Source organism: Microcaecilia unicolor, chromosome 4, assembly GCF_901765095.1.
Source record: "Microcaecilia unicolor chromosome 4, aMicUni1.1, whole genome shotgun sequence".
NCBI lineage: Eukaryota > Metazoa > Chordata > Amphibia > Gymnophiona > Siphonopidae > Microcaecilia > Microcaecilia unicolor.
Genome location: NC_044034.1, coordinates 139064395 through 139090123, shown reverse-complemented (window position 1 = coordinate 139090123; position 25729 = coordinate 139064395). Strand labels below are relative to the sequence as shown.

The 25729-nt window shown below is 42.7% G+C and overlaps 1 protein-coding gene across 1 annotated transcript in view; it reads left to right on the top strand.

The window, feature by feature from the left end:
- HIPK3 (homeodomain interacting protein kinase 3) overlaps positions 1-25729 on the top strand; it is a 283073-nt gene that overhangs the window by 169081 nt on the left and 88263 nt on the right. Inside the window, 4 exon segments of the mRNA XM_030200637.1 lie at positions 6874-6997; positions 13351-13472; positions 21217-21341; positions 21492-21653. Coding sequence (XP_030056497.1) covers positions 6874-6997; positions 13351-13472; positions 21217-21341; positions 21492-21653 — 533 coding nt within the window.

The following is a 25729-nucleotide window of genomic DNA, read 5'->3' as shown; positions in this document are numbered from 1 at the left end:
GGAGTTGGAAATTTGCCTCTTTAGCTGTTGCCTCAAACTTTCCTCATAGCGTTAAAAAAAAAAAAAAAAAAAAAAAAAGTCGCATCGCGCTTTGGTACTGCGATCCCAGAAAAGAGGTTTTCTTCTGATTGTGCAGCGTGACCGGAGCTCGGAAACTCGGTCTGGTGAGATAAGAGCATTTTGTAGCTCCTCCGGGGAGGGCCCGCGTTCGGGACGATTTTGGCGCAAATCCGCCATTTTGCATTTCCTCCGCTTTCGGCAATGGCTGCTGAGAAAGTAAAGCGCTGTTCCGTTTGTGGCAAGCGCAAATCTGCAGCGGGGCTCTGTAAGGCGTGCTCTTCAGACGGTAGAGCCGGCCTGAGCATGGCGAGCAATGTTCCTTCCCGCTCCGTGGAGCTGGCAGCGGGCGCCATTTTGGAACAGCATGACGCGACCCCCGCTGAGGCGGAGGGGTTTGAGCCTGGAGGGGCGCCTCGTGTAGAGGCTAATAAAAGAGCTGTTTCTTCCGGACTGGAACCGGGAGGCCAGGGTGAGCCATTTTCCCCTGAATTTGTTTTATTGCTGCATAATGCATACTTGTTAAAAAGAGCTGTTCTGCATGAATCCTCTGCGGCTCTGCTTTCTGTATCCCCTCCAGTGGAGTCTGGCCTTGGATTACCGTCAGGTGCGTTTTCCCCCGACAGATGGCTGCAAGACAAGCGCAGAAGGGTGGATTCCCATTCAGAGAGTGGTGCACCCCCATTCCCCCCCCCCCCACCCCCATGGTCGGGATGTGAGGACTCTGAGGGGTCGGGCTGGCCTTCGTGGTCTGAAGAGCCAGAAGAAGGTGCAGGATTGCCACTGGATCCAGATGATCTTTCTGCGGTGAGGATTTTCCACCGCGATGAGCAGCCAGTGCTTATTACTGATGCCTTGCAGGTCCTTTCTATAGAAGACCCTGGGAGTACTGAGACCTCCGGTAACCTGAGGATGGCAAGTACTAAGAAGCCTGCTCAAGGCTTTCCTTTGCATGACTCCATCCAAGAGCTTATCATGGCTCAATGGGCTGACCCCGAGGGGCCTTTGAAAGTCGCCAGGGCTATGGAGCAATTATACCCTCTAAGTGAGGAGCATTTGGCGCGCCTAGCAGTGCCTAAAGTGGATGCCCTAGTCACGGCTGTGACAAAGAAAACTACCCTCCCAGTGGAAAGAGGAGTTGCCCTGAAGGACATGCAGGACCGTCGCCTGGAGGCAGCTGTGAAACGGTCCTTTGAAATTTCAGGCCTATTCTTACGGGCGTCTGCATGCAGCTGCTACGCTGCCAGAGCCCGCCTCGCTTGGTTACAACAGGCAGTGGAACAGCCCGGAGATGGAGCGGAGCCCCTTACAGAGGTGGCACCGCGGATGGAGTCGGCCTTGTCATTTTTGGCTGACGTCCTTTATGATCTGGTCAGAGCTTTGGTTAAACAGATGGCTGTAGCAGTGGCAGCTCGCCGTCTTCTGTGTTTATGGCATTGGGCAGCTGACATGGCCTCTAAGCAAAGGTTGGTGAAGTTGCCCTTTCAAGGCCTTCTGTTTGGCAAGAAGTTGGAGAAAATTGTGAAAGGCCTGGGGGTTGCCAAACCCCAGCACTTACCCGAGGATAGGCCACGGCCTTCTTCCAAGGGTCAGGCGGTTCCCTCCTCTTCCAGACCTCTCTTCCGTTAAGCTAGAAGGTACCGCCCGGGGCGTTCTGCTGGGTTCACTTTGCGTGCCCGTTTTCAGCAGAGGAACTCCTTTTGCTCGGACAAACGTTCCACAGCAGCAGGCTCAAGACCTGGAGTTCATGGGTGACCCTCTCAGTGATGGTGCGCCGGCCCCCTCCTCAATTCCTGTGATAGGAGGACGACTTTCCCTCTTTCTCGAGGAGTGGGCCAAGATTACCTCAGATCAGTGGGTCTTGGACCTGATCAGAGAAGGCTACAGAATAGAATTCAATTCCCCGATAAGAGACGTGCTTGTGGAGTCCCGATGCGGTTCTGCTGCCAAACGGCGGCAGTAGAGGAGACCTTGCAAGGCTTGATTCACATTGGGGCGGTTTCCCCTGTACCTCCCACTGAATGCGGCTTTGGCCGTTACTGCATTTACTTCGTGGTGCTGCGAAAAGGAGGGTCCTTTCGGCCTATCCTAGATTTAAAACAAGTCAACAAATCTCTGAATGTGCGGCATTTTCACATGGAAACTCTGCGCTCCGTCATAGCGGCGGTACAGCCAGTAGAATTTCTCACGTCTCTGGACCTGAAAGAAGCTTACTTGCACATACCAATTTGGCCCCCGCACCAGAGGTTTCTGCGTTTTGCGGTGATGGGAAAACCATTTCCAGTTTCGGACCTTGCCTTTTGGCCTCGCCACAGCTCCCCGAACCTTTTCGAAGGTAATGGTGGTAGTAGCTGCTTTTTTCAGGCGAGAGGGTATCCGGGTTCACCCCTACCTAGACGACTGGCTCATGAGAGCAGACTCTGCAGAAGAGAGTCATCAGGTTACAGCCAGAGTGGTCTCAGAACTGCAGTCTCTGGGCTGGGTCGTCAATATAGCCAAAAGTCACCTGACCCCCTCTCAATCTCTAGAATATTTGGGGGTCCGGTTTGACACAGCCTCGGGGATGGTCTTCCTACCCGAGCAAAGGCGGTGCAAGCTTCAGAACCAGGTCAGTTTGCTCCTGAGGGTGCCTCGCCCGCGAGCTTGGGACATTGTCCAGCTGTTGGGGTCGATGACAGCCACTTTGGAAGTGGTGCCTTGGGCGAGAGCGCACCTGAGACCTCTGCAGTGTTCCCTGCTTCAACGGTGGTCTCAAATATTTCAGGATTATCAATGCAGACTCGTGTGGCTCCCTGCGGCCCGGCTCAGTATGGAGTGGTGGTTCTCAAACAGCATGCTGCGGCGAGGAATGCCGCTAGCGCTCCGCGATTGGTGCCTGGTGGTAACAGATGCCAGCCTGAAGGGCTGGGGTGCACATTGCCAGGGAAGGCATGCCCAGGGTCTTTGGACACCCGAGGAGTCGGAGTGGTCCATCAATCGCTTGGAGTTGAAAGCGATTTTCCAGAAGCTTCTGGCCTTTAAATTGACCCTGGAAGGATTGGCTGTCAGAGTTCTGTCGGGGAACACGACAGCAGTGAACTACATAAATCGCCAAGGAGGCACTCAGTGCATAGCACTAGCCGTGCAGATTTGCCACTGGGCTGAGCTTCATCTGCAGTTTCTGTCAGCAGCTCATATTGCAGGTCAGAGCAATGTGCAAGCCAATTATCTGAGCAGGAATCAAATTGACCCAGCGGAATGGGAACTTGCAGATGAAGTATTCCTGCAGATATGTGCCACATGGGGAAAGCCCATAATGGATCTTGTGGCGTCAAGCACAAATGCCAAAGTCCCGTGCTTCTACAGCAGACGGAGAGATCCTCGTTCGGCAGGGTTGGATGCTTTGGCTCAACCCTGGCCTCAGGGCCTCCTGTATGTGTTCCCTCCGTGGCCCTTGATAGGGCGAGTACTCGTGCGGATTCGGCTCCACCAAGGAGAGAGAGTTCTCATTGCCCCGGATTGGCCCAGGAGGGCGTGGTATGCGGACCTCCGGCGGATGCTGGTAGAGGATCCCCTGCCGTTACCTCTGGTACCGAACCTGTTGTCACAGGGCCCGGTGACCATGGAGGACGCCTGCCGCTTTGGTCTTACGGCATGGCTATTGAGAGGGCGCAATTGAGAGACAAGGGATATTCCAGTAAAGTCATTTCTACTCTCCTACAGGCCCGCAAGCGTTCCACTTCCATGGCTTATGCCAGGATTTGGCGCCAATTTGTGGCTTGGTGTGCTTCTAAAGCGATTACCCCCATGCGGGCTTCTGTCTCGCCGATGCTTGACTTTTTGCAGGATGGTTTACAAAAAGGCTTGGCCTATAATTCCCTGCGTGTTCAAGTGGCAGCCTTAGCATGTTTTCAAGGGAAGGTCGCTGACCTCTCTCTGGCTGCTTGCCCGGATGTGACACGGTTTCTTAGAGGGGTGCTTCGGCTCCGTTCTCCCGTGCGGGCTCCGTGTCCGGCCTGGAACCTGGGGTTAGTTTTAAAGGCCCTTCAGTGTTCACCCTTCGAGCCGCTTAGGCGAGCTTCGGAGAAGGATGTGACCTTAAAGACGGTCTTTTTGGTGGCCGTGACATCGGCGAGACGGGTATCTGAGCTCCAGGCGCTGTCCTGTCGAGACCCATTTCTGCAATTCTCAGAGTCCGGAGTAATGGTACGTACGGTGCCTTCTTTCATGCCTAAGGTGGTTTCAGTGTTTCACCTAAACCAGCCTATTTTCCTGCCCTCCTTTTCTAAAGGGCAGGAAAATAGGCTGGTTTAGGTGAAACACTGAAACCCGGTCTGCGGCTCCTCACTACCTCTCTACCCTCATCCCCCTATGTTCCCGCCCGTAAACTCCGCTCACAGGACAAATCCCTCCTTTCAGTTCCCTTCTCCACTGCCAACTCCAGGCTCCGCTCATTCTGCCTTGCCTCACCCTATGCTTGGAACAATCTTCCTCTACCCCTATGCCAAGCTCCCTCCCTACCCATCTTCAAATCTCTGCTTACAACTCACCTCTTCAACGCTGCTTTTGGCACCTAACCTTTTGTGAAATATAGTATGCCCTATCAGACGGACTCTACACTTGTCTTTAGATTGTTTTGATTGTCTTTAGATTGTACACCTGTCTTTTAGATTGTAGGCTCCTTGAGCAGGGACTGTCCTTCCATGTTATATTGTACAGCGCTGCGTAACCCTAGTAGCGCTTTAGAAATGTTAAGTAGTAGTAGTAAAGAGGAGTTTCCAGAAGCCTATGGGCAGTTGCACCTTATGGATGTGCGAAGGGCTCTGTTGCAATATCTGCGCATGTCAAATGCCTTCAGGACCTCTGACCATCTTTTTGTTTTTTTGTCAGGTCAGCGCAGAGGGTCTCCAGTGTCTAAGGCCACTATAGCCCGTTGGCTCAAAGAAGCTATCTTTTCAGCATATCTGCTATCTGGCCGGCCTCTGCCTGAAGCCTTTAATGCACATTCCACAAGAGCGATTTCCTCTTCTTGGGCTGAAACTAGAGCACTCTCTCTTCAAGAGATATGTAGTGCAGCTACTTGGGCTTCGAAGCTCTCTTTTGCCCGACATTACAGGCTGGATGTGGCTGCCAGGAGAGACGTGCATTTTGGAGCACAAGTGCTGGCGCATGGTGTGGCTTGTTCTCACCCTATCTAGGGATTGCTTTGATACATCCCACTCGTAATGGATTCATCTGCTTGATGACAAGGAAGGGAAAATTAGGTTCTTACCTTGGTAATTTTCTTTCCTTTAGTCATAGCAGATGAATCCATGAGCCCTCCCTTAGTGGTTCATTATGTGATTCATCTTACTTTTATGTTCAGTTTTTCCTGTAGATATGTTCCCTCATTGGGAGAAGTTGGAAAACAGTCTTCAGGATTTCTGTTCAGTTACTGGAGGATGAGTTCATTCCCTCCAGGAGGATGAGTTCATTCCCTCCTTTGAATTATAGCTCCAGGTTTGGGGCGTTCATCCGCTCTGAGGAAAGTTCATGTTGTTATGCTTTGCAGTGTAACACTGCTTGGAAGCTTCAAATACTGAAGAGGCAGATGGAGCTAGCTGGCCATGAGGCACTTTGGTTTTTCAGTGCTCTCTATCTCCCCCTGCTGGTTGATGGACACAACCCACTCGTAATGGATTCATCTGCTGTGACTAAAGGAAAGAAAATTACCAAGGTAAGAACCTAATTTTCCCTTGCCCCAGGTACAAAATAAGTACCTGTATATATGTAAACCACTTTGAATGTAGTTGCAAAATTCCACAGAAAGGCGGTATATCAGGTCCCATTTCCCTTTCCTTAATGCATCCTCAGGAACTGGCCAGGTTTCCAGAGATTCATGTGAAACATCATCCTTAGCCCTAAGCATGTTATTCCATTTAGTACAAATCACTTCATTTAATATGATGATGCTATCAATTCTTATCCTGGGAGTCCATTACATACTTTCAAGAGAGCATTAACTATTATAACAATCATTATGTACTTTCAAGAAACATTATGATAACAATAATTATGCAGAACTCAATGTCAAGCACAAACTTTCCATTACAGAGAGATTGGTTTGTGAAATTGAGGCTTCACTTGTTTTGCTTGAGTGCTTGAATTTGTGTTTGAGGATGGATATTATTATTGTTTGTGTATGTTTCTGTATGTGAAATAGAGGAGGTATGTTGTGGAGAGGGGTGTATGCCAGAGAGTTTGTGTAGTTTGCTGGGTTTCATTTTGGGTTTGTTTTCAGTGTATGAATGCAACTGTTACTCATCAGTCTGTCCCATATCTGTATTGCTGCATCTTGTATAGTTTATATGTGCTTATGTTTCTATGTTGAAGAATTTACACATGTAATTTTGAAAGGTGCTCATGCAAACTGAAAAAGGACACACATTGACAAGAAAGCATCCTCTGGTATTTTCTATAAATGAGGTCTGGGAAGAAAAATACTTTTTATAGGAAAATTGTTGATTTGAATGTGCTCCAGCAGATGGGGCTACCCTGTTGATCCTCATTAGGAGGTTTTAGTATATTCCTCAGGTTGCACCTAGCCAATTAGGTTTTCAGGGTGTCCTCAATGAATGTACATGAGAGTTTTCATGCACTGCCTCAATTGTATGCAAATCTATTTCATCCATATTTAATATGGCTATTATATAAACCTGACTGGCTATCCCGAGGACTAGGTTGAAGACCACAGATTCAGACTGAATGTGATTCTTGGAAAATAAGAGAATTTATCTAAACACAATAGTACTGAATGTTCATAATCCTAATTTGTTTTGTCTGGGTTCATTCTTTTAGGCATTAGCAACATTAGGCCATTCCATTTTGCACCGTGGAATACCACTGCAGGCAGGAACTGCTCAGTTTGTTTGCAGCGATGCATTTCAGCAGACACTGATCCTGTGCCCACCAGCTATTCAAGGTATGGTGTTTTTAGTGCACGCCTTTGTGCAGCATTTTGGGTGATGTCTCGTTCTTGGAGGTCAACCAGGCAACTACAAGTACTGGGAATTGTAGTTCAGCTTGTTTTCAGTGTAGTTCAGCTTATTTAAAATGTCTTGGTTAACTAGTCTCCTGGTCGTTTACCTGAGTTTAGGCTCGGAGGGTTTTATTAAGGAAGATATCAGTCACAGTAACAAGTCTGTGATACTGACAGTCATTACTAAATCCCAGCGATTGAAAAATGGTGTATATAATTTGACATCCAGATAACCTCATAGACTGCATGTTGAAATGCCCCAATCAGATCCCAGACCACACTAGTTCAACACATAGATCTTCTAGAACTCATTGTAAAGGCAGATCTCATCAAAACCTAGTTAAGATCAATTGCGATAAGATTCCTTTAGTTGATACGGAATGTAATGTGATAGAATGCTTATTTTTAAATGCATTCTGCGGTAAGTCCACTATTGTTGCAGACTTTATTGGAGACTACACACCAGGTCTTATCTTTATAACTGAAACATGGATCCCAGACTACAGTTCACAACATATTCTGGCTGTTTGCCCACCTAGTTTTAAGGCCCTGAACTGCCCAAGACAAAAGAAGAAAGGGGGGTGGGCTGGCCTTGCTGTATAATGATTTCTTAGATACCCAATTCATACAATATTATGGTGATGACTTTGTTTAAAAAAGAAATTATGATTTGCAAATTGTTATCCTGGTCTAAGGTTCACTTGGCTTGCTGCTTATTTATAAACCACCTAAGCCATGGCAGAAAGCCCAAGAAAAATTTGAAAAGATTTCTTATTTGCTATGAACTGATTGGACATACTGATTCTAGGTGATCTTAATCTACATCTAGAAGATCACTCAGATTCTTATGTTCAACTATTTACAATGTTCTTAGAGTCCTTGAATTTGATATTAGGACTTTGTGGTGTCCTCAGAGACTCTGAACATTTGCTCCTGCTGTTCTAAGCAAGAGGTTCTTTTTAAGGCTCAGACAGCTGCGTGCGATCAGGTCCTCTTTACGGAAAGAATACTTTAGAACTTTGGCACAGGCTACAGTACTCCCTCAACTAGATTACTGTAACGCCTTATATTCTCAGATCAGCTGCAAGTTGAAAGCCTGACTACAACTACTCCAGAACACAGCGGCTATACTGATCTCTGGCTTGGGTTGGTTTGACAGCATTTCTCCCATTCTGAAGGAGCTACATTGGTTACCTATTTTACAACGTATTATTTATTAGGATTTATTTACCTCCTTTTGAAGGAATTCACTCAAGGCAGTGTACAGCAAGAATAAGTCAAACATAAGCAATAGACATTACAGCAGTAAAAATATTCAAACAACATTACAGAGTATAGTATATTACGTACAGTGTCAGCACAATACATAATAAATGTATTAATAGATAACCCCGTGCTAGTTGTGAGATTCTAGGTCTTTCTGTAACTCTTACCTCATATGGCGAGATCATCTTATCTGTAAACCACTGTGAATCCAACTTTGGAATGGCCGGTATATAAGAACCAGATAGAATAGAATAATCATGATAAAAACAGTACAGTTATTTTTATGTGCAGTTGTGGGCCGAGAAATAGCTCTTAGGGTTTTTCCTTTGTGTAAGTGGCTTTGAAAATTACCCCCTTATATGTATACAACGACCAGCTGTCAGACCAGCTATCAATGGATGTAAACACTCTTAAACACATCTAGTACATCCTTAAATCATTTGCACTGACCTGCTGAAGAGAGAGTACCTTCTGAGAATTACAATGTACTGTTGACTCAATAAAAGGTATTGGCTACAACTTGAATGAACCTTTAGTCCACAGAGAGATGTAGAAATATGGTAACCACACTATTTTGTTCAAGGGTTGACAGCAAGTACGAACTACAGTTTGACCTCCCCTAAAGTTGTTGAAAGCTATTGTATATGTTATCTACAGTTAACATCTCAAAAAAAATGTAGCGGAATTAGGAAAGGTATAGAGAAAGGTAATGAAAATGATAAAGGGGATAAGACGACTTCTTTGTGAGGGAAGGCTAAAGTGGCTAGGGCTCTTCAGCTTGGAGAAGAGATGGCTCAGGAGAGATATGATAAGAGGTCTATAAAATACCAAGTGGAATGGAACAGATGAATGTCCAAAAAAATGGCACAAAGGGCAGATGGACTTGTTTTTTTTTTTTGCCAAAACGTCCAAATTGCTATTTTTAAAACCCATTTTAAGGTGTTTTCTATGTAGTTCGTCTGCAGTGCATCCAAGTCAGAAGGAGGTGGGATATCGGCATTCCCAAAACTTGGATGTTTGTTAAGGCATGACCTCTCTCCCCAGTGGTTACTGACCCCCCTACCACCCCTTAAAGATGTGAGAAAAAAAAAAGCAGCGCATAACATCTGAAGCCTTAGAGGCTGATATTGCCAATCCTATTAAAGTAGCAAACAGGTCCATGGAGTAGCCTAATGGTCAGTGTAATGTACTGTGGAGAAGGGGACCCAAGCACATATTCCACTCTAACTGGTACACTTGTGGTGGAAAGTGTAAGCCCTCCGAAACCCACCAAAAACTTACTGTACCCACATATAGGTGACTCCTGCAGCCATAAAGTAGTGTACAGTTGAATGGAGTAGGTTTTGGTGGGTTTTGGAGTGCTCACCATACAATATAAGGGGTTAACAGTGAGATATATACCTGGCACCATTTATGTGAAGTCCAATGCAGTGCCCCCTAGTGTGCCCCACTGCTCTGCTGGGATGTCTGTATGGCCAGTCTACTAAGAATTCTGGCCTCCATACATCCTAGTGGCTTGTTTTTGTGTGTTTTCCCCTTGGACTTCTTATTTATTTTTTTTTTATTGTCCAGAAAGATAGATGCACTGAGCACAAAAACATCTAACAAATGGCCATTTTTGAAACAAAAAGAGAAACATTTGCTCGAAAGGGCTATGAGGGGAGTAGGAGGAAGAGGCAGTGTTACTCGGCTCTATAAAGCCCTGCTGCTCCTCTCAGTGCCGCAGGACTTTTACACTGAGAGATGGGAGGAGGCACTTCAGACTAGATTTTCCCCGGGGTGGTGGGCAGGTAGTTATAGACATCTGCTAAAGCTCTCCATCGTCCAAGCCTCGAGTGAAAACGGGTATAAAATACTATATTGGTGGTATTACACACCAGATAGGCTACATAAAATCTACCCCCAGATCCCAGCAGATTGTTGGAGGGAATGTGGAGGGCGTAGAACCTTCCTACATATCTGGTGGGAGTGTCCAAAAGTACAGATATATTGGACCCAGATAACCGAACTGGTGAGAAAGGTGGTACAGGTGAAATATCCCCGTCAGGCAGAAATATGCTTATTACACTCAAGGCCCCCGAGAAGCAAGAAGTACAGCCACAAGTTGGCAATCCAATTCTTGGTGGTGGCAGAGATGGCATTGGCGAAGGCCTGGAAAAAAGTAGCAACACCCACCATTAAGGAGGTGTTGGCTAGAGTTGATAACTTGCACCTGATGTCGAGATTGACGGCCGTGAGAAAAGACCAGTTGCATATATATCAGAAAATTTGGCAACCATATCATAATGTAAAAAAGGATTTATTATACCTCCAGAAAGCTGAGGGGGGAGGGGTGGGAAAGGCTACTATGGGGGCAGTTCTGTTATGGATAAAAGGTATTGCATATGGATACTGACTGTTGATTTGAAATGTATCAGTATGTTTCCAGTTGATATTGGACAATGTTTTACAGAACTGTTATAATAAAATAAAAATAAACTTTAAAAAAAAAAAGAGAAACATTTTTCTGGTTTGAAAATGGTTGTATTCACCACACAATTTTTGAACATTTTGCGCGAAAGGTCCAAAATCCAATTTAGATGTCATATTGACACCCCCCCCCCCCCCCCCCCCCCCCCCGTTTATATCATAGTTGTGGTTCCCAAGAAAAAGATTTAGATCAGTGGTTCCCATATTTCTCAGGGGGACCCCTAGCCATTTAGGTTTTCAGGATATCTACAGTGAACACTGTGAATTTGCATACAATCGAGGCAATGCATTGTGAATATTCTGAGACCCTGACTGGCTAGGATAGTTTTCTAATCATTGTTCTTCTCTTACATCTAAAAATGTGTGTGTGTGTGTGTGGGGGGGTTAATGTGGCAAGCAGAATTGAATTAGGCAAATATCAAGCGCCAGCAATTCGTTGCTTACTTAGCATGATATAAAATCCCTAATCTGTTTATATTGAAATGTATAAAGCAGATTAAACGGTCTGTATGCCCAATGCATTCAGTGATTTTATAAATAAATGTGGCTTCCAAGCTCCCGTGTGCTGCACTCAATTAGCAGCAAGCTGACAGTAGAGTTCCATATGCTATCATGGACCAGCAACCATCTGAAATAAGAATGGGAAGAAAAATTATCCAAAACACCAAGAGAAAAGTTCCCATCCAGAAAAACAGGCAGAAGAACAAAACAACACCAGAATGCATAGAACATTCAGTTCCAAACTACCAAAAGTCACAAAAATGTGTTCACCTTTCAAAAGACTTATCACTTATTAGTAAAACATGCCCGTTTCTTGCGGCAATGAAACGGGCGCTAGCACAGTTTCCTTCCGGACCTCCCCCCCCCTCCGTACTCACTCCGTCGGCGTTCGTCCACCATTGTTGCTGACCTCGGCACGCCACCTTCAATCTGCTGTCATTGCTCCGCCCTCGACGTCATCATGTTTGACGCGAGGGCGGGGCCCCAACACAGTGTTTTCGGTGGCTTCACCACCACGAAGGCTTCGAACCGGAAGGAAGTGCCCGGAGGACCTGACAGTGACGTCAGTGTCCTCAGAACGTTGAGGGTGAGTTTTATTATATAGGATCTGGAAAATAAGTAGTTCACAGTTCAAAAGGCATCTTCAAAAAATAGAACCTTCAATTGATGTTTGTAATGCAAAGGGCATAGCTCAGAGATGTACCACATATCCTTTTACCCCTGTCGCCCGTTGAGGTAGAACACTAGGGCAAACAGATGTTGCCATTTGTATGGTGTACCTTTTTTCTTCTGCAGCTACTGAGTAACAGGTTTCAGTTCACTCTGCCTTTTTAGAGTGGGTGGTGCCAGGTGCTGATGCCATTTGATTTCATATGAATCCCAAGTGAAATGACTTGCGGTTCTAGCTTTAGCCATACCAGCCCCCTTTGTGCTAGTCTGCTTCTGAGAGCTGCTTATGTCTTTCAGTAAATTGACTCTGATGCGTCCCACTTCTTGATGAGCTCATTCAATCTTTATGCTGTCCTTGTTTATCACATATGATTATTATCCTAGTTAAAATAACTGACTATAAATGGAGAGTTGTGCTAGGTGTGGGTGGGATTTGGGAGGATTGGTGCCTTCTAGAATCTATCTGTTAATGTTATAGGCTGTGGCAAAAAATTCAAGTTTTAAAACTGTAGGGAAAAGGGATTTTATACTACGGAAAAAAAAGGCTGTGCTGCAAACAGTTAAAACTCTAAACTGGGGTTTCCTGTGACTCAGCTCTGCTCTATGCTGATGCTATGGTAAATGCTAGAATAGTCCCTTAACTGCTAGCCTATGAAACTGTAATAGAGACTTTTAAATGCTAAACAAACAAAGAAAAACCCTATTCCTTAAACTGCCTTTGCTACCACACTCCTCTACTAAATAAGTAGCGTAACTAAAATAAAGGCATTGAGATAACTTAGGTAACCTATTTAACTCTAAATCTACCTCTCCCAAGTTTAAAGTTTTCCAGCAAATAGAACTAATTTGAAAGTTTCTTATGGACAGAAGAGGGGAGAGAATTCCAAAGTTTGGGAATGAAGAAGAAAAGGCAGAGCACCTAGTGGATTATATGTATATATAGTCATCTCACTTTCTTTTTGGAATTTGTTATGCAGTGTTTTATGTATTTGGAATTTCATATTGTTTCTGTATTAATATGTGCTGGTTGTAACCTACTTAAAGTTTTTAGATTGTAAGTTTAATTTATTTAAAATATTTGTTACCGTGTTCTGGAAGAAGCTGAGAAAATTGCTATTTTAAAGAAATAGTGTAGTAGGGTTTAAAAGTGAGTCTTTTTAAAAGATGAACTTGGTGTTAAAAAAAACAAAACCCCAAAACTATTACCAATATCAGTTAGGCTTTTATTTTTTGTGAATTGTGATTGAAATATAATTTTAATGTTCTAATTGTATTACACCTTGAATGCATTTATAGCTAGGGAGATAGACTGGCCCACCTTATAGAAATGTCAAATTGGTTGTGTATGTGTGCATTTGTAACATGTTAATATGCATTTCTTTCTTCACCAGGCATCCCAGCAAACCATGGAAAGCCTACTAGTTATTCTGTAAGGGTGGATAATGCAGTCCCATTGGTGACCCAGGCCTCAGCCATACAGCCAATACAGATACGGCCAGGTGTTCTTTCTCAGGTTAGCTTCATATTTTACATTAATGAAGGCAGTTATTTTTAGTATTCTTGTAAGTTTTTGGTAGTGTATCAGATGAGAATGCAGAAGGTGAGGGTTGGAATGTTGCTTATGATTATTGTAGTTTTTAAGTGAAACAGTATATAAATGTAAAATAAAATTAGTGACTAGCATTATGGTAATAAGTTGTCGTAATGTATAATCTTGTAAATAGCTCTGCAAATGTGGTCAGCTTTTAAACTCATAATTGAAAAGTACCTTAATATTTAAAATATGAATTCTCTTGTTACGAAGTGTTCAGCTAATTCTTGGGGTATTCTGTGACTACTTTCCTAGTTAATGTTTCCAGATTAAGCCCACCCTATGCGTAGGCCTTCAGATTTGTTGGTTCTACCAAAGAGAGATGAATGCAACCATTCAAGGGCTGTTTGATGCCATTATCCTGTAATCTATCAAACAAAATGTCATGATCAGAAGAGCAAAGGCTGCAGAAAGATCAAGTGATATGAGTATGACTGATCTATCTTGGCCCAAACTTTGGTAGATATAGTTGGTGATGCCAAAAAGCTGGTTCAGTACTGTGTGGTTTCCTAAAGTCTATTTGGGTAGGGTGGAGAATTTTTTTTCTTCAAGGTAATCTAATTGGATAAGGACAATATGTTAGGCAATTTTAGAGAGAAAAGAAAGTTGAGCAGTTGGATGGAAGTTAGGTTTGTAATTAAAGCCAGGTTTAGAGCCCTTTATTTTAGGGTACCTGTATGTGGATTTCCATGGGGAATGGACTGTACCCTTTTCCCCCAAACTTTTCATGATCCTCGTATGCAGGAAGGGAATTAGGGTGAACTGGAAACATTATACTAGATTTAATGGCAAGGGGCCATGTGGTACTGTGGTGGCTTTAGTGTTATGTAGAGCTTGAAGAATCTGACTGTGAATGGAGGTTGAAAGATGTCTTAGTGCAATTGAGAGAAGAATTGACATCTGAGGAAAGATGATTGGGGGGGGGGGGGCATCTCAAAGAATTTCAGGTGTCAAAAGATGAGTGGAGAGAATTAGTCTGCAAAGTATGGCGCCAGATCATTGGCATTTATTGAGAGATCTTAGGATGATTGAGAAGTAGTGGTTGAAGTAAGGAAACTCAGAATTTGGTATATTTTTCGTTTTTGAAATGTCAGCACTTTGTTCATTTTAGCCGGGCATGGAACAAAGGTTTATCCAGACCTTCACCATTTTAATGTTTGCTATTTTTGGGTGGTGTGGTTATTTCTTTGGTGAATGGCATCTCCTACCCTCCTTCCTTCAGCTAATTAAAAAGTAGGATGGGAATAGCAGCTGTTTTCTGGACTTCAGTATTTAGTACTTGTTTGGGAAGAAACAAATTAATTTTCTTTATTAAGAAGGACTTGGCCATAGTAGAATACTGTTTATATTTGGGGGAGAGGGTGGAGATCTGATGATGCCACGATCAGGAGCAGAGGCTGAGGAGCTCCTCTATTCCGCTCACCTACCAAGTTTTGCATTTAAAATCACACACCCCAGCTCCCCCAAAAGATTGCATACTAGATCGTGATTGATGCTCGAAACTGGTATACAGGTTGGGGAAATTCTCATGCTGCTGTATTTGGGCCTTGGCAGCAAAACATGTGAGAAAAGACAAGTTGTGCCCCATTGATGCCAAGATGGCAGGTCACTGTAACCTTCCTAGCACATCTGTTCAGCCTGGATGTCTGAAATTACTTCAGAAGTTACAGCGGCGGTGGATGCAGCACTGGTTAACAAATTGCAGCAGTTTAACAGAATAGGAACATTCCATGAATGCTTGAATAGTTTATGACTGGAGTTGAACACATAGCAACAATGTACCAGCACATTAGAGGATACTATTCATTCATCATTTCAGGTACAAACCCAGCTCTGCAACAAATTAAAGCTTTTGAGCAAAAAATAGTTCTCGAAAAGATTGTCATAGTAACAGACATGGAGTTTGGCTATCTGGAGACTTAGAGATATCAAACGTTTTAAAGCTGGGTGAACATATTGAGCTTATGCATGTAGAATGGGTGCACAGGGTAGGCCTGAAAATGCTGCATAGAAAACTACGTGTAGTGGTATTTTGGGTTTTGAATTTTGTCCCTAATTTATTTAGATTTGCTCATACCTTTTTCAGTAGTAGCTCAAGGTGAGTTACATTCAGGTACACTGGATATTTCTCTGTCCCAGGAGGGCTCACAATCTAAGTTTGTACCTGAGGCAATGGAGGGTTAAGTGACTTGCCCAAGATCACAAGGAGCAGCAGTGGGATTTGAACTGGCCACATCTGGATTGCAAGACCGGTGCTCTAACCACTAGGCCACTCCTCCACTCCTAAGCAAGCTATTCTGCAACAAGTGTGTTCTGGGCAATCATTGACTTATGAGAATAGAAAAATTGTTTCCAAAACTATATGGTGGCTGTGGAGGCGCAATGAAGAGCTTTCACCCTGCTTTGCTATGCACTATTTGGAAAAGAAAATTAAATTTGCTTTGTTATACCCTTCAAAATTCTGAGTGTCACACAGTGGTCAGGCACTTTTCTCTGATACTGTGCCCCTGGCCAAGACTTTATTGACTGAATTGTTAGAGGCCTGAGATAACACCTGAGGATTTGAGTGAATGATGAATTAATGTTTATGGTCGGGGTGGTTACATCATGGCCATGTTTTTATATTTACATTTGTGAGCTGGATTGCATTTATGTTGATGGTTCTTTATGGTCTAAGCTCACTACAAACTGTTTGAATCAACCCTTGTTTTATATTTGTACTGTGATGTAGGCTCTACGCTGGAAGGTCCGTCTGCAGTGGGTTCACTTTAGTACTTCACATCCTTTCTATGGTTCTTACAGTTTTTGGTCATTATTTAATTGTTGCCATTTTCCATTATAAGACTGCTGGAGTTGTATGTATAAGGACACATTTCTGAGCCATGCTTTTTAATTCGCAGCCTTGTATTTCCTCAGTGCTATAGAGAATAGGACACATTGTTGACAGCCTTGCCTTGGCCACCATACATGAATGCAGTTAAATGTTTCATGTGTCATTTTTTGTTTTTAATTACTAGGTGGTTTATAGTCCTCTTTGATTTAAAGTTTCAGGCACATTGGTTAATTTCAAGGATCATGGAATACTCTGCAGCTAAATCACTCATAGTTTTAACAATAGTATTTTTTTTTTTGCCTTGGATGTCTTCTAATATATAAATTGAGAGACCTGAGTCACTACTATCTTGCACTGAGAATATACATTAAGTTTAATGTTTACTGGAATCACTCATTTAGATGTACATTTTATTGGGTTTCTGAGGAATGCGGGAGTGCGTGAGGTATTATTACATGATGGTTTATGGATAGGACCACAGAAGGGATTTAGGACTGGGGAGGGCAGGTGCAAGAGACTTTGTTCTCCAGGAGGGGAGGGATATAGGGAAGGGAGGGGTATTGAGTTTTTTGGGATTTCTAAGCTGTATAGTTCTTGTGTGGAGTAGGACTAGGTGGGACTATTTTGGAAAATCAGAGAGAATTCTGGTTAAGGCACATGCTCTATTGGACTAGAGATACATGAGGAATAATTGGGCATTTAGAAGTCAGCTTGGTTGTGCGGACTGGAGACTAAGGCAGTCCTCACCCTTTGAATGGATCCAATGTATGATCTAGGATCACTACAAATTTGCAGTAATCTTTTTTTAAAGGCATATCCTGGAATGTGGGTGGCATATTGTTACCTAACAAGAGAAGTGAAATATTTACAAACCCTTAATAGGCAAAAGCCATGGTAGCCTTTCTGCAAGAGAACCATGTAAATATCAATGAGCATGTAAAACTGAAATGTTGATAGATGGGGGAATTATATCCCTAACCTCACCCTTTCCAAAGGACATCATGTGATGTGATACTTGCCAGCGAGCTTTCTCCAGAGTAGCCCCCTTACTCTGGAATGAACTTCCTGAAAGGCTTCGTTTAACATGACTCTCTACTTGCTGCACATACTATAGCAGGACACGTTTATCCACTCGTACCCTAGCTAAGATAATATTGAAGCACCTTTCTGACCTCATGTGTAACTTTATTTAAATTAGTCTTCTTATTTTCTAACTCCTATTACTCTCTCGTCTGTATGTTCCATCTTTGCTTACACCCTATGCTCTCTATTAAAATGTTTTATTGTGTATTGTTGATATTGCAATGTAGCATACTATTCCATATGTTATGTTTGAATATTTTTACTGCCATAATTATCTGTTGCCTATGTTTGACTTATTCTTGTTGCCGCCTTGAGTGAATTTCTTCAAAAGGACGGTAAATAAATTCAAATAAATAAATTAAAATATATTGAGGCCTCAACACGGGATAGGAAAACAGGGCTTGATAGTAGGAAAAAAAAGCAGGGAGGTATATCATAGCTCACGTTAAATTAGAATGATAATATTTGTGCAGTATTTACACCCCCCAATCAGTACAATAAGAAAAGCTATAAGACACTTTTGTGGCAGCTACAAGAATGTGATGACATTTTCATATTAATGAGGGGTGACTTTTGCCCACCTCAGGATCGTGTACCCCGTTAGTTTCCTCCTAGTAGCCATCCAAAGGTATCCCGATACATGTTTGGAGAATATTGCATCCTGAGGAAAGATATTTCACCCATATGAATAGCCATACTGGGTCAGACCAATGGATAATCTAGCCCAGTATCCTGCTTCCAGCAGCAGCCAATCCAGGTCACAAGTATCTGGCAAAAACCCAGTTAGTAGCAACATCCTACGCTACCAATCTCGGGGCAAGCAGTGACTTCTCCCGGGTTCATCTCAACAGGCTATGGACTTTTCCTCCAGGAACTTGGCCAAACATTTTTTTAAAACCCAGATATGCTAACCACTGTTACCACATGCTCCGGCAGCGAGTTTCAGAGCTTAACTATTCTTTAAGTGAAAAAATATTTCCTCCTATTTGTTTTAAAAGTATTTTCATGTAATTTCATTGTGTCCCCTGGTCTTTGTACTTTTTTAAAAGAGTGAAAAATCGATTCTCTTCTATACGATTTTATAGTCCTCAATCGTACCCCCCCCCCCCCCCCCCCCCCAAAGCAGTCTGTCTTCGAAGCTGAAGAGCCCTAACCTCCTTTCCTCATATGAGGCGTTTCATCCCCTTTATCATTTTGGTCACTCTTCTTTAAATCTTTTCTAATTCCACTGTATCTTTTTTGAGATACGACTACCAGAATTGAATGCAATACTCAAGGTGAGGTTGCACCATGGAGCGATACAAAGTCATTGTAATAATCTTCATCTTATCATTCCTTTCCTAATAATTCCTAGCATCCTGTTTGCTTTTTTGGCTGCCGCTGCATACTGGGCAAAAAAAATGTCAGTGTATTGTCTACAATGACACCTAGATCTTTTTCTTGAGTGCTGAAACCTAAGGTGGACCCTAGCATCAGGTAACTATGATTCAGATTATTCTTTCCAATGTGTATCACTTTGCATTTGTCCACATTAAATTTCATCTGCCATTTGGATGCCCAGTCTTCCATTTTCCGAAGTTCTTCCTGCAATTTTTCGCAATTCAGTTATAATTTGTTATTGAATTACTGTCGAATGAAAGATGATGCTCACTTTAGAGGCAAAATAGGTTGCCAATGCCTCTGCAGAAGGCTGAACTACACAAGATGAAATAAGGAGTGTTAAATTATAATGTAACAGTCCATACAGTTTTCTAAGATTAGGGCTCTCTAAACCCACTAATGTTGAATGGTAGGTGGTTCTTGCCATATTCAAACCATATTTGTAATGTTTTAACTTGTTTCCAGTTATCTTTTGTGAAAGTTTATGTGATTAATAACAATAATAAAAAGATTTATAGCGAAGATGGCGGCTGAGTAAGACGTCGTGAAGATAGCTCCGCTGTTTGCCGCTCTACTCCTGTAACATTTTTGCCTAGTCTAGTTTGAAACCTTTAAAAAAATATGCCTAAAAGGAGAGGTAGGGCGAGAGCAAGCCCCGTTACTCCCTCCTTACCTAGAGCTGGAACGATGGAGCACTTCCTTCTACCGGGCACATCGTCGGGGACTGTTTCGCTGCTGGAGGGATTAGGGAGAGGTCTCCCGTTCCCCCAGCTTGAACACGAGATATCTTTTAGCCCCGAGACGAGGCTTCCTCCTCCTATGCCGGCTACGACGTCGAATTTGGACCAGAGACCCCTTGGTGCGCAAGTCGCGACGGGGTTTCCTGGCACGGGCCCTGAGTCGGCGCCTGAGAAGCCGAGGATTCCTTCTGTGGAGAACACAGAGGTGAAGAGAGGAGAGATTGTTCCTGTGGAAGAGCTTGGAGCAGTAGGAGGTCAATCAACTTTGCCTACAATTTCAACAATTGATTTATCAAGTAAGTCGTTTCTACCTGAAAAGCCCCAACAAATAACTTTGGATAATATATGGGAAGCGCTTGTAGGTTTAGAAACCTCATTTACCCAACAATTTACTCAGTTAAATCAGAAATTCACGTTAGACAATGAAAAGATTTCTGAAATGGACATGATGTTAAAATCTGTGGGCAAGGAAGTTGAAACTAATTCCTCTGCAATTAAAAATTCTCAACAAATACAAATAAATTTAATAAAAGAGAATATGTATCTTCAAAATAGGATTGAAGTACTAGAGAACTACCAGCGTTCAAATGCCCTCAGATTGATACATTTTCCAAAACAAATTGCTATTTCCCCATTGATAACCTTCAAGCAATATTTAACAGATGCTTTAAAAATTCCAGAAAAATCACATCCACCCATCTCAAAGATTTTCTATATAGAACCATTTCGCAAGAAAGATTCTTTACAAAGGGAGGAAGTTAAAACCCAATCATTGGATTTAAATTTGACTCAGATTATTGAAGGAGACAATGAGGGTCTAACAACAGCAACACTTAAAGTGATTTTCATACTCCAACCGGATAGAGACTGGATTCTTAAACAATTTTTTCTAAATAAGAGACCTGATTTCCTAAATTGCAAGATAAGAATCTACCCGGATGTTTCTAGAAACACTCAGAAGAAAAGACAGGAATTTCTGAAGCTGAGACCAAAAGCAATACAACTTGGAGCCTTATTTTGGCTGAACTTTCCCTGCAAGTGCGTGATAAAACTTGATTCAATTAAATATGTATTTTTTGAGGCTAATCAATTAAACTCTTTTCTTGAGACAAAGTTGAGAGACTTACATTCTCCATTATCAGGAACAATAATAACTTCAACTCCATAAAAATTGTATATTGCTCGGTAATCTTATATCAGCCTCCATTTGTTAAAATTTGAAGTTGTCTTCAAAATTGGAATATTTACCTGAAAATTGTGATATTCTCCCCTATATAGTGGACTATAGACGAGTAATGATCTTCTTGTTATAAAAATTTTGTTTCTTTCTTTCTTTTAGATGTATCTTTAAGAATTTATCAAGATACTAAATTGTCTTTATCTGTAATCAAGATATTATGCTTGAATATATTTTGAAATGAATAAATAAAAAAAAAAAAAAAAAAGATTTATAGCTAATAAGATATTTGGGAGAGGAAGGGTATTTTTTTTTTTTTTTTTAGCTGGTGAATTTTTGAGCCAACCAAGCCATTCTAATTTATTTAATGAGTACAGAATTTCTCTGGTTTCTTTACTTTCTTTTTGAGTACGTTTGGACATTATTAATGAGACATTTTCTGCCTTACAGCAGACTTGGTCTAATCAAACCCAGCAGATATTGGTTCCTGCTTGGCAGCAAGTCCCAGCTGTAGCACCTCCTAATGCAGCACTCGCCTCTGATACTGTGGCTGGTCCACAAAGACTTGGAGACTGGAGGTGAGTTATGGAAATGCACATTTCAATGTTAGACAGTATAAACTGTCTATTTGTAGTAGAATGTACCAAGAAACTTCTAGATTGGTGTTGAAATGCTGGCATATTTACAGAAGAATTTCACACTTTTTTCACCCCTCTTTTGATTTGTAGGAAAGTTCTTACACATGCCAACCATTACAGTTCAATGATACCACAACCACTTTTAACCAATCCAATAACTCTGTCAGCTCCTCAGCCAATTACTGTGGGCATTGCACATGTCGTTTGGCCTCAGTCAACTGTTTATAAAAGAAATAAACTCTGCCAGAACAGGTGAGTGTTCGCTGGTGTTTAGATGTTCATTATCCTACGTTCATAAGTGCTAGTATGTTTTGTTCTTGCTGTTTAACACAGGAGTACTGCCCACTTGATGTAATATTAATTGAAGCAGTAATTAAATTATGAAGTAAAACCTTTTTCAGCTACATGATGCAAGGCTCCACATTAGGAGTCGCTGCCCAGGAAGAGGATTTAGGTGTTATTGATGTATTGAAATCCCTCTGCTCAGTGTACAGCGGCAGCTAAGAAAGCAAATAGAATGTTAGGCATTATTAGGAAAGGAATGGAAGACAAAAATGAGACTTAATGCCTTTGTTATCGCTCCATGGTGCAACTGCATCTTGAATATTGTATGCAATTCTGGTCAATAGAAAGATATAGCAGAATTAGGTATAGAGAAGATTGGTGAAAATGATAAAGGGGATGGGATGACTTTTCTAAGAGGAAAGGCTAAAGAGACTAGGGTTCCTCAGGTTTGAGAAGAGACTGCTGAGGGGAGATATGATAAAGATCTATAAAATACTGAGTGGAACTGGTAGATATGAGTTGCTTCTTTATTCTTTCTAAAAATTCAAGGACTAGGGGGCATGCAATGAAGCTACTAAGTAGTAAATTTAAAACAAATTGGAGAAATTATTTATTTACTCAATATGTAATTAAGCTCTGGAGTTCTTTGCCAGAGTATGTGGTAAAAGCAATTAACTTAGCAGGGTTTAAAAAAAGGTTCACAGAAGTTACAGTGGACTTCGGAAAATCTACTGCTTATTCCTGGGATAAGCAACATAAAATCTGTTTTTCTTTTGGGATCTTGCCAGGTACTTGTGACTTGGATTGGCCACTGTTGGAAACAGGATATTGGGCTTGATATCCCAGTACGGTGATGCTTATGTTTATAGGTTTGGATATATAACACATTGTTTAACATGTTTTGAAGAAAACTTTATACAATAATACTTGGAAATCCACTTGCAAAGCGACTTTTCTCTACAGTGAAACCATTTGAATAATGACCCATTTTAATAGCAGCAGTACCCCCAGAAAGCATCAGTGAATACCACTCAGGTTGTTCGTTTTTACATTTGTGGATCTAATTTAAATATGATTGCTAGTGCCACACGTGGCTTTCAGATTTCTAGGCATGTCTGTTATATGATGTTGTAGAAGCAACTAGATAGATTGGATAGGTAGCATGGTTTGGGATATTGCACAAATAGGAAGAAACAGGGGCAGTCTTAGTGGGTCTTTGCTGGGAAAAATAACTCTTCAAATTAAAAATGAGATGCAAAGGGAAAAACATATAGGGTGAGGGAGCATGAATAGTTTTTGTATGTAGGTGTTGAGGAGCATGCAGTCAATGGAACAAGTCTGCTGGCAAAGACAAGCATAATTTGCTGCCCTTTTCTAATTGGAATCTGCCATATTTGCAGCCAAGGTCCTCTGAGAAATATCCTATATAATAAAACTCACCCTCAACGTTCTGAGGACACTGACATCAGTGTCACTTCCTGCGGGCACTTCCTTCGGGTTCGAAGGGTTCGTGGTGGTGAAGCCACGAAATCACTGTGTCTGGGCCCCGCCCTCGCATCAAACGTGATGACGTCGAGGTCGGAGCAATGGCGTCAAAGATCAAGGGCAGAGCAATGGCGTCAGTGGATGAAGGTGGCGTGCGTTGACAAGGTGCGGAGCAATGGCGGTCAGTGTCTTCACAACGCCGAAGGGGTGGGGGGGGGGGGGGGGGGTTCGGGAGGAAAACCTTGCCCGTTTCAATTCCTCCAGAAACGGGCATGTTTTACTAGTGTTTAATAATATTGCTGTGGGGGATACATTTTAATAGCTTAGTTCAAAAGTAAAAAATCAATCTCACTGCACTTTGGCAAGAGGCGGAAACAAACACTAGCAGTGGATTTTGTTTCTCATCTCTTGAAGACTTATAATTCTAATGCTTAGAAATCCTCTAATACTGCATCCAAGCTACATTTGAACCATTGTTCTGTTAAGAGTTTTGATGGAGTGCTTTTATTTAGAATCTAGTAATTCAGCTTCAGATCATTAGTATAGGGCCTTTCTTTGTTTGCATTTGGTTTGCTATTTACTGTAGCTGGCAGTAATCCAGAGAGAGGATTTCCCGCTCACACCGATCCAAATTCTATACAGTCTAAATAATAAACACTGAAAGAAAAGGCCACAAGGCTCAGATATTATGGGAAAAATAGAAAAGCTGTTTTATTAGATATATTGGCAGCAATGCTAGCAATGTATATGAGAGACAATGCAGAATCACCCCAAATGATGGTAGAACACTGAATTTATGAACCTGTCAGGATAGGCCAAAGAATGCACTCTAGCCCCTAGTCCTAGAACTTTGACACCTAAGTCCCAAGGCACTGAGGAAGGAGAGAGAGAAACAGTTCAGCCTGACAAACGACAACACTCTCACCCACTCAGGAACATCAGATCTGGAGGCAGTCAGGGAGCTGTTGAACTCCTTTGGATAAGGCAGGCGCTGCAGCTGGGATGGCAGGTGTTCTCCCTCTCGGGACAGCAACAGCAGAGATCCCAGACTGGTCAGCAGATGGTAGCTCTCCCCAGGTGTGGCAAGAGCAGGTAGGGTAGCCACTGGTTTTAACGAGCCATTAGTGTGTGGCCAGCTTGACTGGCTGGAGCAGCTCTCATGTGACCTACATCAGATTTCTCTGAGGTTTTTTGAAGGTCTTTTTATACCTTTTCCTCAGGATAAGGTATATGACCAAATCTGAGGTTTCCCAGTGTTATGGCTCTTGGGCCCAAAAGCCCAGCTTCAGACGCCGTACTGTTTTTCTCCTGTCTATGAAGTTCCCAGCGTGGTACACAGTTTGTTCACAGTTATTTTTATGCCTTTGTTAGCCTTGCTGTGTTAGCAAGGTGCTTGAGGCCTACTGTATTCACAAGCCTCTGCATGGAAACTGACATGGCCTAAGTTTGTGAGATGTCGGGTTCACAATCTAGACTAGTTTTTTCTGTAGGGCAACTCTTTTGACTCCTACACTTCCATCTCTTCCATACATTGTAAATATTTGTTGCATACTAAGTTTCATTCAGCAGTGTGCTTTAAATCCCAATAAAGCAGGATTTTACAATGATTATGTTGAAGTACATTTCCTAGATGCACATTCTTATTCTTAGTAAGTCTTGGCACATAATGGACTGAAACTTCCGCCCGAGACATTGATGGGTGTGCACTGCGCTTCTGTATTTATAGTGAGCCTGGCAGTCTTGTTAGGGTAATAACTATGGCCATATATGCAAGGTACTCTCTCACTTTCTTGGAAATCTGATGCAAAGTTATAAACACTTTCCTTAGCGTCCCCTCGGACCGGCCCAGATTGGTTACTGATGGGTTGTGCATTCCTTCCAGCAGGTGGAGACTGGGCATTCTGACTCTACAGTGTGAGCCAATAAGAGCCCTTGCTAGGCAGAGAAAGATCCAGTAATCTCAGTCTCCAGCAAGTGGAAGGTGGTGAGTCCTTCAGTCTCTCTAATTTTCTTCTATTTCCTTCTTTGTGAATTTATTCTAGGTTTTTGTGAGTAGTTTCTTTTCCTTCTGTGCATCTGGGGTTTTCTCTGAACTTGTTCTGTGGAGGCTGAGGTCCGCGGGGATCTATTCTAGCCTTGTGTGGTGTCACACCGTATGGTTGCATCCCCACCCCCAGCCTCCCTGATAAAGTATCTCTAACTGCTGTTCTATGAGTTGCCTTAGCCTCTTCAAGGGAAGAGTGTCTAGGCAGGGGGAGGTAGCCGTTTCTGTGCACAACCATCGACAGCAACTCTGAGGCAGGTCCCTCGGCTATGATTTCACCTGCTCTGTCAGTGGGGGCAAAGACTTTGCAGCGAGGAAGGAGAAATCGGCGGTCCTGATTTCAGTGCAGACCGCCACCATTTTGTCTGCTGCTGGGCAGGCAGAGTAGCCTGCTTCTCTGCTGTCTCTTTCAGTCCTGCCACCTTCGGATCGTTTTTCCCTCTTATCTATAGGGTCGGATGGGGGTTTCCCTCCAGAATTTGTTCCTCAAATGTATAAGGCATTCACGTTGCAG